Raw genomic sequence first — 14,878 nt, 5'->3', positions numbered from 1 at the left:
CTTGTGTAAACGCTTCTATTCATAGCAAGCACATTATCTTTTGTAAAACGCTATCTTTTCATGAATGCAAAACTGGTTTTCAAACAGCATATAGTGTTTGACCTTGTAATGATCCTGTTATTGACGATCCGTACACGATAGTTTTGTACGGGGCGTCACATTAAGTCATCGTTAGTCGTTACATGTATGTGTTGTTTTGAAACCTTTATGTTAACGATCTTGTTAAATGTAATTAATTCATTGTTATTATACTTAAATGAGATGTTAAATTGTTATGTTAATATGATAACATGGTGTATGAATATATCTTAACATCATATATATATATATATATATATATATATATATATATATATATATATATATATATATATATATATATATATATATATATATATATATATATATATATATATATTAAAATACTATTACAACGATAATCGTTACATATATATATTGTTTCGAAATCCTTAAGTTAGTAGTCTCATCTTACTTGTATAGTTCATTGTTAATACACTCAATGATATACTTAATTATCATTTTATCATGTTAAATATAGTATATCAATATCTTATTACAATACATATGTATTTAGTAAGACGTTGTTATAACGATAATCGTTATGTATGTCATTTCGAGTTTCATAATTCAATATTCTCATTTTTATGTATATCACACATTGATAATATACTTAGTGAGATTCTTATACATATTATAATCTCATGTTAACCATATATATGTCATCATGTCGTTTTTACAAGTTTTAACGTTCGTGAATCGCCGGTCAACTTGGGTGGTCAATTGTCTACATAAAACTCATAACAAATAATCAAGTCTTAACAAGTTTGATTGCTTAATCATGTTGGAAACATTTAATCATGTTAATATTAGATATCATTTAATATATATAATTATGGAAAAATTCGAGTCACTACAAATATGAAGCTCAAGATTGTCCCTAAGGGGGTTTTTCTCCCGAATCCATTCACGATTTAAACCGGGTCCACCAGCACCTTAGGATGGTTTAAGCATCGGCTTCCTGCAATGCGATTCGGGTTACCTCCCGAGTCCCGAAAGCGCATGCGCGCGTGACAAATGATCGTGAAGGTGGTTAAGTCCCCTCTAGATGATGCCAATAACCCGCCTTTCAAAAAACAAAAACAAGATTTAACGAATTGTGACTTCAAATTCGGTTATAGATAAAATTTATATGTACAGTTGAATACATTAAGTGAGAGAAACGGGATGTTTACCTGTTTACATTAAGTGTCGCTTCTGTTCACTTTTGATGAAGTTAATAAACCTAAACATAGACCACAGCTTCTATAATTATCTATCCATTAAATCTATTAATAAATAGAATACTCACTTTTTTCTTCATTCCTCTGTTTTCACATTTATATATCTCTGCCCTCACACCATCAATACTCTTTTCCTGCATGCTTAAGTGAATTATTGAATGACCACATTATGCAGTAATACAGTGATTGTACCTTATGTAATAGCACTACTATGTAAATATAAATGTGGTGTGGGTAAAACTTACGAGTGAACTTTATAAAAAGGTAAAAATGTCACACTTAAGTACAACATATATAACTGGATAAGTGGAAATGTCAATCTGCAAACAGGTAAAACTGTTCATGGGTCGTTTTACCTGCATCTTATATACATGTCAATACTAATACTAACTAGTAGTACAATAATTCAAACCTAGAAACTGATCACAATGGCATTTGTACACATTGTCTAATTGAATTTAACTTCCATTATTATTAAATAAAAGGCAATGAACATTGATTGTGAATTCTAAATAGATGACCGAAGGGCATGGAGGTGCCTGTCATCCCCAATAAAATATAAAAAATTTGTCGTTTTTAGAGTTACGAGCGTTTCTAAATTTAAATCAATTAAATCGGAATACGTATGAGACATATATGACTAAAAAGATGATAACTCAGATAAATCTGAACATAAAAATAATTCAAATTAATAAATATCATGCTTATTATAAATCAATTTAGATGATGATATATGTGTATTTGTATATCTTAAAAAAAAACTTAATCATGTACTCGATCCCTAATATAATGATTTCGCCACTCAATTAATACTACATATTTTAATTTTGTGATAATAATACATCTTTTTTGATGATATAAGAATAAAATTTGGTGACATAGGAGATCAGTTTTTTTAGAAAAACATGATTTACTCAAAAATGCCCATATGGTAATTCAAGTCATTAACCGGTAGTCAAAATCCAACTAAACTCCCACACATACTAGTCCCAATGTGAAAAGGCAGATACTCTTATTTTTTAACCATTAAACATTAAAAACCCCCCCTTCATAAAACTTTAGTCAAACGAAAACCTACCACCCCATTCTATCTAGTCACATTTTGGGTCAACCAAACACGTTAATGTCATTAAATTACACATGCCCCACTACTACCCTTCTCTTATATAATTATAAAACCACCCTCAACACTTCAATCCCATACTCTGAATCAAACGCTTATTTTCTTTAAAAAAAAAAAAAAAAAAAAAAAAAAAAAAACTCGGACAAAAGAATCTAATGGAGGAAGATCACCGCATCCTATTCCGGCAAGACTCCGATCTTGACCTGAGTTTCACCAGTTGCACCCCAACCACAATCGCCTCATCCAGTGCTCGTTCAAGTCTCGCTCGTTCTAGCTTATGTTTAAGCTTCAACGAGTCGACTCGTCTTTCATCCCTCTCAGAATCAACCTTTTCAACAACCGTCACTAACCCTAATCCCCGCCCTCACCGTCAATCAGATCCCAATTGGTCAGCCATCAAAGCGGCTGCCAATCTCTCCTCTGACGGTTACCTTCACCTTCGCCACCTTAAACTTATCCGCCTTGTCGGTTCCGGCAACCTCGGTCGCGTGTTCCTTTGTCGTCTTCGCGACTACGAACACGCAAATTTCGCTATCAAAGTCGTTGATAAAAATTCACTATCTTCCAAAAAATTATCACATGTACAAACAGAGGGTAAAATACTCTCCTCACTCGATCACCCATTTCTTCCCACTTTATACGCGCATCTAGAAGTTTCTCACTACATTTGTTTCCTAATCGATTTTTGTCCCAATGGCGATTTACATTCCTTGCTTCGCAAGCAACCGAAATACCGGTTACCGGTCAACTCAGTTCGTTTCTTCGCAGCCGAGGTTTTAGTAGCACTCGAATACCTTCATTCGATAGGAATCGTGTACCGAGATTTAAAACCGGAGAATATATTGATCCGTGAAGACGGTCATATAATGTTATCAGATTTTGATTTATGTTTCAATGCTGACGTGGCACCAAAACTAGATAACAGAACGGAAATGATAAAACGAACAGCAAAAGGTAAAAGCCGTTACGGTTGTTACAACAGAATTAGACGTGAACAACAAGAAACGGTTACGGAGTTTGTTGCTGAACCTACGTCTGCTTTTTCGAGATCATGTGTGGGGACACATGAATATTTGGCACCAGAGTTAGTTAACGGGAGTGGACACGGTAACGGTGTTGATTGGTGGGCGTTTGGTGTGTTAGTTTACGAGTTATTGTACGGTAAAACGCCGTTTCGTGGATCCAGTAAAGAGTCTACGTTGCGAAATATCACGTCGAGTAAAGATGTAACGTTCGATGAAGAAATTGAATCCGAACCAGGGATCATTGAGGCGAATGATTTGATAAAACAATTGTTGGTGAAGGATTGTGGGGAGAGATTAGGGTGTGCAAGAGGAGCAACTGATATTAAGCGGCACCCGTTTTTCGATGGGATTAAGTGGCCGTTGATCCGAACGTATAACCCGCCGGAGCTCCGGGGGGTGACGGTGAAAAGTAGTAAAGCACACGCGAGTCAGGTGAGTACACCATCGAAGAGACGGCGTTGGATTTGGAAGGGGCTAAGTTGTTTATTGTTGAAAAGTAAGGGGTCAAAAAGAAACTTGAATTTGAACCAAAATTATTACTGTTATAGGAAAAACGTGGTTTGATTTAGATAGTTTGAAGATGAGGGGTTGTTGTAACTTTTTTTTTTTTTAATGTTATTGAAGGTTTTAAGTAACCTGTTAGTTGTTTTAATATTTAGAAAAAGGGTAGTAGTATTGTAAAAAGAAAGTTGTTCAGCATTGTATTTCCGATGGTTTTGTTTAATTGGAACTAAATTTGATGCGAACATTTTAAATTTAGGCATTATACATCTTTAAAAGTTATTTAAAAGTATTTTTTTTTTTTTGAACAGCGATTGAGATCACCCTAGGGGGACTTTACCACCTGTTGCGATCATCTACCGTTTCGACTATGCCGATGCAGCGATAATAACCCTGCCTCCATCGCTGCCCGGGAGGAAACCTTGAAAACTATAAAATTTTAAGCAGGCCACCAACCTCTGGAGATGTTTTTTCATACATATAAAATTTGATTAAAAACTTGCCGCAAAATTAAAAAAGATGTAAATATCTGTATTTAGCAAAAACTGTAGTGACCCGAACTTTTCCATGATTATTCCATGATTATATATTAAATGAAAACTATATTTGCATGATTAAATGTTTCCAACATGTTAAGCAATCAAACTTGTTAAGATTTGATTATTTGAAATGAGTTTCATGTAGACAATTGACCACCCAAGTTGACCAGCGATTCACGAACGTTAAAACTTGTAAAAACGACATGATGATATATATATATGGACATATATATGGTTAACATGAGATTATGATAAGTAAGTATCTCACTAAGTATATTAACAATGTGTGATATACATAAAAAATGAGAATATTGAATTATGAAGCTCGAAACGATATACATAACGATTATCGTTATAACGACGTCTTACTAAATACATATGTATTGTATTCAGATATTGATATAATATATTTAACATGATAAAATGATAATTAAGTATATCATTGAGTGTATTAACAATGAACTATACAAGTAAGATGAGACTACTAATTTAAGGATTTCGAAACAATATATATATATATATATATATATATATATATATATATATATATATATATATATATATATATATATATATATATATATATATATGTAACGATTATCGTTGTAATAGTATTTTAATATATATATATATATATATATATATATATATATATGATGTTAAGATATATTCATACACCATGTTATCATGTTAACATAACAATTTAACATCTCATTTAAGTATAATAACAATGAATTAATTATATTTAACAAGATCGTTAACTTAAAGGTTTCAAAACAACACTTGCATATAACGACTAACGATGACTTAACGACTCAGTTAAAATGTATATACATGTAGTGTATTTAGATGTATTAGTACACTTTTGAAAGACTTCAAGACACATATCAAAGTACTTCTACTTAACAAAAATGCTTACAATTACATCCTCATTCATTTTCATCAACAATTCTACTCATATGCAACCGTATTCGTACTCGTACAATACCCAGCTCCTAGATGTACACACTATTGGTATATACACATAAAAATCTGCTCCTTAGCAGCCTTAAATGATTAAGGAACATGTGGAACCAACCATTTGTCAACTAGCATGAATTATTTAGCAAGAAAACAAACTTAAGAATCTTTTCTTTCTTTATAATGAGTAAAAACGTTTTTATGATTTCACCTCATTTTTCCATTCTATTTTTTCATACTTACACTCCAAATTCTCTCTCAAAATACTCCTAACATCATACTTGATCATCTCCAAGCATTTTCACCATCTTTTATCTTCAATTACAAGCTTTAATCATCATAAAAACAACCATTCAAGAACACTTCAATAAATCTTTCAAACTTGCTAGATTACTTCCAAGCTTTCAAATCCATTTCAAGTAATCATCCAAGATCAAGAAACTTTTGTTAATCTCAGTAGGTTTTCATTCTAAATCAAAGGTAAGAATCATATTCAAGCTTTGGTTCAATTTCTATAAACATAACTATCTTAATTCAAGTATTAATCTTACTTGAACTTGTTTTCGTGTCATGATTCTACTTCAAGAACTTTCAAGCCATCGAAGATCCTTTGAAGCTCAAGTTTATTTTTCATCATTTTCAGTATGTTTACCTACTACACTTGAGGTAGTAATGATGTTCATAACATCATTCGATTCATATATATAAAACTATCTTATTCGAAGATTTGAACATGTAATCACTAGAACATAGTTTAGTTAATTCTAAACTTGTTCGCAAACAAAGTTAATCCTTCTAACTTGACTTTTAAAATCAACTAAACACATGTTCTATATCTATATGATATGCTAACTTAATTATTTAAAACCTGGAAACACAAAAAATACCGTAAAACCGGACATACACCGTCGTAGTGAAACCGGGGGCTGTTTTGGGTTAGAAAAATAAAAACTATCTTAATCTTTGAATTGGAAGTTTGTTTTCTGGAAAAATAATATTTCATATGAATATGATACTATATCCAAATATCATGGTTAAACACAAAGTTGAAGTATGTTTTTCAATATGGTCATCAAGATGTCGTTTTTTCGACGGAAATGACTACCTCTTTAAAAAATGACGTGTAACCTGTATTTCCGACTATAAACTTATACTTTTTCTGTTTAGTTTCATAAATTTCAGTTCATTATGAAACCATAGCAACTTAAATCACTCAAAACGGATTTGAAACGAAGAAATGACGGGTAAAACAAAATTGGATAAATTTGCTAGTTTTAGCTACGAAAATTTTGTAACAAATATAGACTAACCATAACTTAACTAACTTATATTATATTATACATGTATTCTAGCATATATTATGTAATCTTGGGATACCATAGACACGAATACAATGTTTTGACATATCATATCGACTCATCTATATATATTTCGGAACAACCATAGACACTCTATATGCAGTAATGCTTGAGTTAGCTATACAGGGTTGAGGTTGATTCCAAAATAATATATATACTTTGAGTTGTGATCGAGTCTGAGACTTGTAGACACTGGGTCGTGGATTGATTCGAGATAATATATATTGCTTTATTTCTGTACATCTAACTGTGGACAACTAGTTGTAGGTTACTAACGAGTACTGTTGACTTAACAAACTCAAATCATTAAAACGTAATAAAAATATTGTAAATATATTTTGAACATACTTTGATATATATGTACATTTTTGTTATAGGTTCGTGAATCGACCAGTGGCCAAGTCTTATTTTCGGCAAAGTAAAAATCTGTGAAAGTGAGTTATAGTCCCACTTTTAAAATCTAATATTTTTGGGATGAGAATACATGCAGTTTTATAAATGTTTTACAAAATAGACACAAGTACGTGAAACTACATTTTATGGTTGAATGATCGAAATCGAATATGCCCCTTTTAGCTTGGTAGCCTAAGAATTAGGGAACTGGCCCCTAATTGACGCGAATCCTAAAGGTAGATCTATGGGAACTAACAACCCCCATTCTGGAATTTGGAATGCTTTAGTACTTCGAGTTTATCATGTCCGATGGGTGTCCCGGAATGATGGGGATATTCTATATGCATCTTGTTAATGTCGGTTACCAGGTGTTCACCATATGAATGATTTTTATGCAGATTGCATGCTATTGAAAAATGAAAATGAAAATCTTGTGGTCTATTATTATGATTTGATAAATATATAGATTAAACCTATAACTCACCAACATTTTTGTTGACGTTTAAAGCATGTTTATTCTCAGGTGATTATTAAGAACTTCCACTGTTGCATGCTGATTTATGGACAAGAGTTGGAGTCAGCATGCTTGTATAATATTGTTTAAAAACTGCATTCGAAGACTTAAATTGATGTGTAATATTATTGTAAACCATTATGTAATAATCGTGTGAAAACGCTATATTTTAGATTATCATTGTTTGATAATCGTCGTAATATTTTTAAACCTTTATCAATAAAATAAAGATTATGGTTTGTTTTAAAATCGAATGCAGTCTTTGAAAAACGTCTCATATAGAGGTCAAAACCTCGCAACGAAATCAATTAATATGGAACGTTTATAATCGATATGAACGGGACATTTCAAAAACCATAAAAAATTTTATTAATACAAAGAAATACATGTTAATTAAGAAATACATAACTATTTTTTATACAATTTTTCGATAAGTTTTTAAGCGGTTTAATATACATAGAATAACATATGAATTTAAATAATCTACGAAAATATTTGTAAATATGAATAGCCTATAATATAAATATATATATATATATATATACATATATATTATATACATATATATGTATATATATACATATATATGTATATATATATATATACATATATATGTATATATATATACACATATATATATATATTATTAATAAACTTAGATGATCAATAGACATATAACTAGTTTTCGAACCCTCGCTTCGCGCCGGGGGTTCGGTTTTTAATGTATTTTATTGTGTTTAGTTACGGAGCCTGCGAGTGAAAAATCAACATATATGAAAAGTACCCTAATATTTAGCGTTTTTTAAAAAGTTTCCGTTTTGCGTATAGTTAGTGACATTGTGTTCGTAAAATTATTTCGAGTTTAACGATGGTGTCGGAAAAATTTAACTCGTTGCGAACGAGAAGATATAACCCGTTGAATATTTGAGTGGAGTTTGTTTAAGATATTTTATAAAAAATTTGATTTGACATTTTAACCCCCTATTTTGAGGGTCGATTTTAATTTTTGAATAAAGTGTGAGGAGCATTTGTGGTGTTAGTTAAAAGAAAGGGGAAAAAAGGTAAAAAAAAAACGAAAAAGCCCCTAATACTATTTATTATTTTTGTCTAATAAATAGTATAGGAATAGGAATCTCTTTTTTTTTACTTGAAAACCTTATTGTCAAAGTATAATGTTTTTTAGTGGTTCATTATTAGTCAAAGTAATAAATATATATTGTTCGTTATGTTATGAGGTGAAGTTGAAAAATATAAATAAAAGCTTAAATTAATACGCGTATATTCTACATTGATTTTAGAATATTATACCACTAATAAGTAATGATTAAGGATGTCAGATCTGCATTTTGAGGAGAGGCACATTCGAGAAAATAATAGATGCATAATTACTTCCAAGCACGATCTTTCATGTGCATTTTGGTGATTAATCAAAAACTACAATTTGCTCCCACATTTACATGGGTTAGTTAAATATAATGTAATTAATTATAATTATTTTCTTCCTAAAGGGCAAGTTGATAAACATGGTAAAGTAGCATCTTGATCCTGGATACGAGGAAACAAGAAGACTGGAGAAGAAGAATATGGAATTAAAAATTAATAAAATGAGCCAAACTCTCAAATTATTGTACTTATTATTACCTAATAACAAAATGCTGAAGATGTCAAGGTGCAACTCACTATGCACCAACTAATGTCCTTTTGCCATATAATTCCTCCTCGAGCACAACCACCAAGTTCATCACACTCACCCATAAATTAGAATTCAACAAATTATACCAAACAAATTAATAAATATACGATCAAAATTCAAACATTATTAATTATTAATGGGGTTTATAATTCCCACAAAAGACAGAACGGAGTGAGCTTTAATTCAAAGTCTGGTACTTGAATTGTACATTAGAATAAGTCTTCTTCAATGATTATCATACAACCTGTCCAACCTACATGTCTTAACATTTACATTCAATCGAATAAAACTTCACCAAATAGTATACAAAGTATTTAAACTTCAATTTAGATACAATCCGAAACGAAAGTTTTGAACTTGATCATTGGTGTTGGTATACAAGTTACGATCGACAACCAGAACAAATTCTAAACTTGAATTCAAAGTCATCTAAATAATTTATGCATCAATTATACTACGTAGTAATCTATTGTTATGCCATAGAAGGGGCACCTAAGTAAAATTCGTAAATTAAATGTTTCAACTTATATAACTAGATACAAGACTAGATACTAAATACTAAATATGGTTATTGGTTAAGTATAATTCCTTTCGCTTTTTTGTACAAAAAGAATGAGGGATACCATTATTTACTAGGAGGATCTAAGTGATACAAAGAAGAGGAAGACCTAGTAAGCCAAGGACTAGTACTGAGTTCTGCTGCCTCCACATAATCTGCAAATCAGTTCAAGATTAATATTAGTTTTAATTGCACAAGCACTTTTGAACTCTAGCACAAGACTCTTTAGGGAATAAAGATGAGTTAAATGAAGTAATTGCACAATAAGGTACTATTAAACCTTGGTGTTGTTTACTTATTTCTGTAACAAGCTTGTTTTCATTTGTCTCTTAATGGGAAAGGGGTTTCTGATTCTATGTCTCCTAGAAACAGACCAATTTTTAAATTAAGTGATAGATTAAGTGAAGAAATAACAATTTTACTTACTGAATCAAGAGTTGTACAGAAACATATCATTAAGTCGAAGGTAAACAAGCCCAAAAAATTCTTTTATTAGTGTAAACAACTTGAGGGCAAATGAAAATTATATATAAGATAACCAACTTTCAAAACTGTCAATTTATAGTAATTGCAGCCCAGTCACAGTGATGACAAGGCATTTGATGTGTCGGTACTTTATAAGGTTGGAAAACTCGCGAGACGGAGAAAAGTCGGTCGGGACTTTAAAACGAATAGTCAGTCGAGTCAGGACTAACGTTGACTTTTAGTAATATATATAGTAAACATGTATATATTACACACAAATATATCAAAGATAAATATTTCGAACATACGTATAGGACACAAAATCCGAGTATAAATACATACTAAAATTTTGGCCTAACTTTGACCAACCTTGACTACGACCCACTTAGAAAGACTCAGCCATCTTTGACTGACTTTGACCTAACTTTTTAGCGTTGACCGACTAATTAGACTTTTTTGAACGAAAAGGGCGGGCTAGCCACCAAACTGACTAGTCGGCCGACTAATTCGCCTAGACGGCCACCGTTTACAACATTGGCACTTTGACCATGTTGACTTTGCTTTTTGACATGGTGCCTGGTGCCTAATGAAAGGGCTATCTTATTCATTCCCCAATTTAAGGTTTTGGAGACCTTTTAAGGTTTTATCTTCCCCCAAGCTAAGTTGGTTACCCAGTACAGAAATCAGATTACTTTTCATGCAATCAGCCCATATTTTAAATGTATAAATAAAAATAGATAATTCTACAACCTTTGCAAGATTCAGAATCATCTAGAGGAGTTTCTGATGACGGAGATGAAAGTGAACTGATTTTCGCTTCCCTGGAGTCAATTATCATTGCTATGACTTCTCGCATTGTAGGCCGATTTAGTGGCGACGGACTCGTGCAAAACAAGGCGATCCTCAAAAACAAAGACATCTCATCTGTTGTCTTTTTACAACTCAAATCTAACCTTTTGTCAAATAAATTAGAAACTGGAATCATTCCGTGAACCGATTTTCTGACACATGTCACAAGATCCCCTCCCTGATCAGGAGGTTGAACCGGCGGCCTCCCAGTAACAAGCTCCAACATAACAACTCCAAAACTGTAGATATCACACTTTTCTGTTACTTTCATCGTATACGCATATTCTGAAAATCAAAAATTTAAGAAACGCTTAGTAATTAAAAAAATTTATGAGAAAGAAATTGTATTGGATAATAGTGATAAAACGTTTACCGGGAGCAATGTAGCCATATGAACCAGCAACAGCTGACATGGATTTTGAATATGTGTTGTCCATAAGCTTTGCTAAACCGAAATCTCCAACATGAGGCTGAAGCATTTTGTCCAATAATATGTTGTTTGATTTTATATCCAGATGAATAATGCGTGGTCTACAATCGTTGTGAAGATAACATAAACCTTCAGCTGCACCACGTGCGATATTATATCTATCATTCCAATCAAGAAAACGAGCGTTCTTGTTACCATGAAGTAACTCTCCTAAACTCCCGTTTTCCATATACTCGTATAATAAAAGATTTGATTCCTGGTGATAGCAATATCCGTAAAGTTTGACTATATTCTTGTGACGGATATTTCCAAGAGTTGAAATTTCAGCAAGGAAGCTACGGTCAACTATGGCGGCACCACCACCACCACCAGATTTCAATCGTTTCACGGCCACCACCTCACCGTTACCCATCACCGCCTTGTAGACCACCCCGCATGCTCCTTTCCCAATCACAACATCATCTGAAAAATTATGAGTTGCTTCAACAAGATCTTGATATTTGAACCCGGCTTTTGGAAAGTAGTAATTGTCCACAACATCAAGTTTACCTTGTTCTTCTTCTTCAATTGGCACACATACAGGTTTTCGATTCTTTATAGCCAAAAAAATAACTATTGTGAAAATCAGAGAGATGAACCCGATAATACCTGATACAATGCTCACTAATTTATCTTTAGAGAAGCCATCGTGCAACCATCCAGAATGTTTGGAAAGTTGGATCGAACGTGGCAAACAGTGATTTTGGTTTAAATCTGAAACGCATAAGCCTTTATTACCTGCAAAGTTGCTTGAATTCATCTTTCTAAAAACGGGAGTGTTTGGAACCGCCCCAAACAATTCATTGTTAGAAAGATTACAAACCAAAAGGCTCACTAACTGCCCGATCGAAGCAGGAATCTCACCAACAAGTAGATTATCATTCAAATAAAGTGATTCCAACATCAACAAGTTTCCAAGATTTTGCGGTATCGGTCCAGAAAGCTCGTTATGACTGATATTGAGTGATATTTGGAGAGTAGTGAGTTGACCCAGTTCAAAAGGGACACTACCTGAAAAAAAATTACCACCCATTTGCAATTCGGTAAGACGTGCCAGTTTCCCTAATGAAGTCGGTATGGGTCCATTCATTCTGTTATCGGACAGCTTTAACAATTCAAGATTTACCAAATTACCAATTTCAAAAGGAACGTGACCAGTAAACCAGTTTCTACTAAGATCAAGTCTTTGTAGATTTAAACAATTCATCAGCTCATTAGGAATGTCTCCAAACAGGCGATTAGAAGAGACATTGAATGTAACAAGCTGAACCATGGTCCCAATTTCAGGAGGAATATGACCAAAAAAGTAATTATCAGACAAATGAAGCCTTTTTAAGTTCTTTAGATGACCTATTTCCGGGGGTAAAGGCCCCGTGAAGCGGTTTTGATGGAGTTCAAGAGCGGAGAGATTATAAAGATTGGAAAATTCAAGAGGGAGGCTACCTGTAAGCATATTGTCTCCTAACATCAATTGTATAAGAGATTTGCACGATTTTAAACCGCGTGGAATGTTGCCGGACAACTTATTTGATCCCAGGCTTAAAAACATCAGTTTCTGAGATTTGCAAATATATGGAGGTATGAATCCATGAAGATTATTCATTGATATATCAAGAACCGAGAGGTTGCTACTAGCTCCTATCAATGGAGGGATACTTCCCTCAAGATGATTATCAAAAAGCTGAAAACTTTCCAATAATGGAAGGTTTTGAAACCCCAAGGGAATTGTTCCAGTCAAATTATTTATTGAAAGGTCAAGTTTCCGAAGCTCTTTAAATTGTGAAAGCTCGTTTGGAATATCACCCACCAACAGATTTTCAAAAAGATGAAGAAGACGAAGGTTTGTGATCTGACCCAACGTTTTCGGGATAATCCCAGTCAAACGATTTTCAGAAAGGTCAATCTCGACTAAGCTCACGCAATTTCCTAACTCTTGTGGAATTGAATTATTTAACTGGTTGGTATACAAGTACAACCTCTTGAGTTGTGCTAATTTACCGATTTCGTTTGGAATGCTACCTGAAAAAGAGTTTGCGTGAAGTGCAAGCAATTCCAAATTAGTAAAATTCCCAATTTCAGGAGGAATCTGACCAAAAAACAGATTTTGCCAAAGGACCAAACTAGTAAGATTCTTGAGTTTTTGTAGCTCTTTAGGAAATGGTCCCTCTAACTTATTCTGTGCCAACCCTAAAACCTCCAAATTTTCACATTCACTAATCTCACTAGGAATCGGACCCGATAACGAATTAACACCTGCCCTTATTATTCTAAGTTGTTTCAGTCTGCCAATGGATTTGGGAATCATTCCAGTGAGATTATTACTATAAATAACAAGCTCTTCTAATAATGTCAATTTCCCTATATCCTCAGGAATCACACCAGTAATATAGTTTTCACATAAGGAAAGCACTTTAAGAGAGGAAATTAATGAAATTTGGGTAGGGAATTCATCATGGAACCTATTAGTGCACAGGTCTAAAACCTCCAAATGGTTACAGAAAGCTAAATCTTTAGGAATTAAACCAGAAATGAAATTGTTTGAAATGTTTAATTCTGTTAGAGATGAAAGCTTACAAATGGTTGGTGATAAAGAGCCAGATAAATTAAGGCTATGAAGGTTTACAGATATTACCTTATGATCATTGGTACAACCAACACCAATCCAATTACAAGGAAATAAATCAGATTGATTCCATGAATCAAGATTGTGACTTGGGTCAGCAAGAGACAGCTTGAACTCCATAAGCACAGTACCCTCTTCGTTAATCGAAACGACAAGTACAACTGATATCATAACAAAAAGGATCATCATAGGCAAAAAGTGTTTATCAAGATCAAGTTTCCTCATGTTTGAACACCAAACAATGAGAAAAAGGAAGAAAGTATATAATAAGTAAAGAAACAGAGGAATTTAGGTCTGGTTTTAAGAGGAAGGAAACAGTGTAATATAAGTGAAAGATGTAGCTATCAAAAGTTTACTGTGCCACAGCCATAGAGTGGTATGGTTCAAGATCGAAAGAGACAAGGTAATGAAGATAAACATAGTGGAAAAAGGGTGCGAAATTGTTATCTTAAGACAGATTAGTGAAGTAAGCTAGTTCCACAAGGTTTAACTCATTGTGACATTTA

General features: G+C 32.9%; 2 protein-coding genes across 2 annotated transcripts; one reads left to right on the top strand and one right to left on the bottom strand.

The window, feature by feature from the left end:
- The first annotated feature begins 2,544 nt into the window (after positions 1-2,544).
- Positions 2,545-4,154, top strand: LOC139845477 (serine/threonine-protein kinase WAG1-like). Its single transcript, XM_071835726.1, has one exon. The coding sequence runs from the start codon at positions 2,580-2,582 to the stop codon at positions 4,011-4,013; it is 1,434 nt and encodes a 477-aa protein (XP_071691827.1). The 5' UTR covers positions 2,545-2,579; the 3' UTR covers positions 4,014-4,154.
- A 5,242-nt stretch (positions 4,155-9,396) lies between these two features.
- LOC139845476 (uncharacterized) lies at positions 9,397-14,656 on the bottom strand. The gene is made up of 3 exons (XM_071835725.1): positions 11,654-14,656; positions 11,182-11,565; positions 9,397-10,121 (listed from the first exon to the last, which is right to left on the bottom strand). The coding sequence occupies exons 1-3, from the start codon at positions 14,595-14,597 to the stop codon at positions 10,033-10,035; spliced, it is 3,417 nt and encodes a 1,138-aa protein (XP_071691826.1). The 5' UTR covers positions 14,598-14,656; the 3' UTR covers positions 9,397-10,032.
- Between the last annotated feature and the right edge of the window lie 222 nt (positions 14,657-14,878).

The sequence above is a fragment of the Rutidosis leptorrhynchoides genome, chromosome 4 (genome assembly GCF_046630445.1).
Source record: "Rutidosis leptorrhynchoides isolate AG116_Rl617_1_P2 chromosome 4, CSIRO_AGI_Rlap_v1, whole genome shotgun sequence".
Lineage (NCBI taxonomy): Eukaryota > Viridiplantae > Streptophyta > Magnoliopsida > Asterales > Asteraceae > Rutidosis > Rutidosis leptorrhynchoides.
This window is presented reverse-complemented; position numbering and strand designations above follow the sequence as displayed.

Coding starts and splice junctions, on each gene's coding strand:
- LOC139845477 (XM_071835726.1), top strand. CDS start 2,580: ATGGAGGAAGATCACCGCATCCTATTCCGGCAAGACTCCGATCTTGAC.
- LOC139845476 (XM_071835725.1), bottom strand. CDS start 14,597: ATGAGGAAACTTGATCTTGATAAACACTTTTTGCCTATGATGATCCTT. Junction 11,566..11,653: donor ATATGGCTACATTGCTCCCG/GTAAACGTTTTA, acceptor TTTGATTTTCAG/AATATGCGTATACGATGAAA. Junction 10,122..11,181: donor TGATTCTGAATCTTGCAAAG/GTTGTAGAATTA, acceptor ACTGATTTGCAG/ATTATGTGGAGGCAGCAGAA.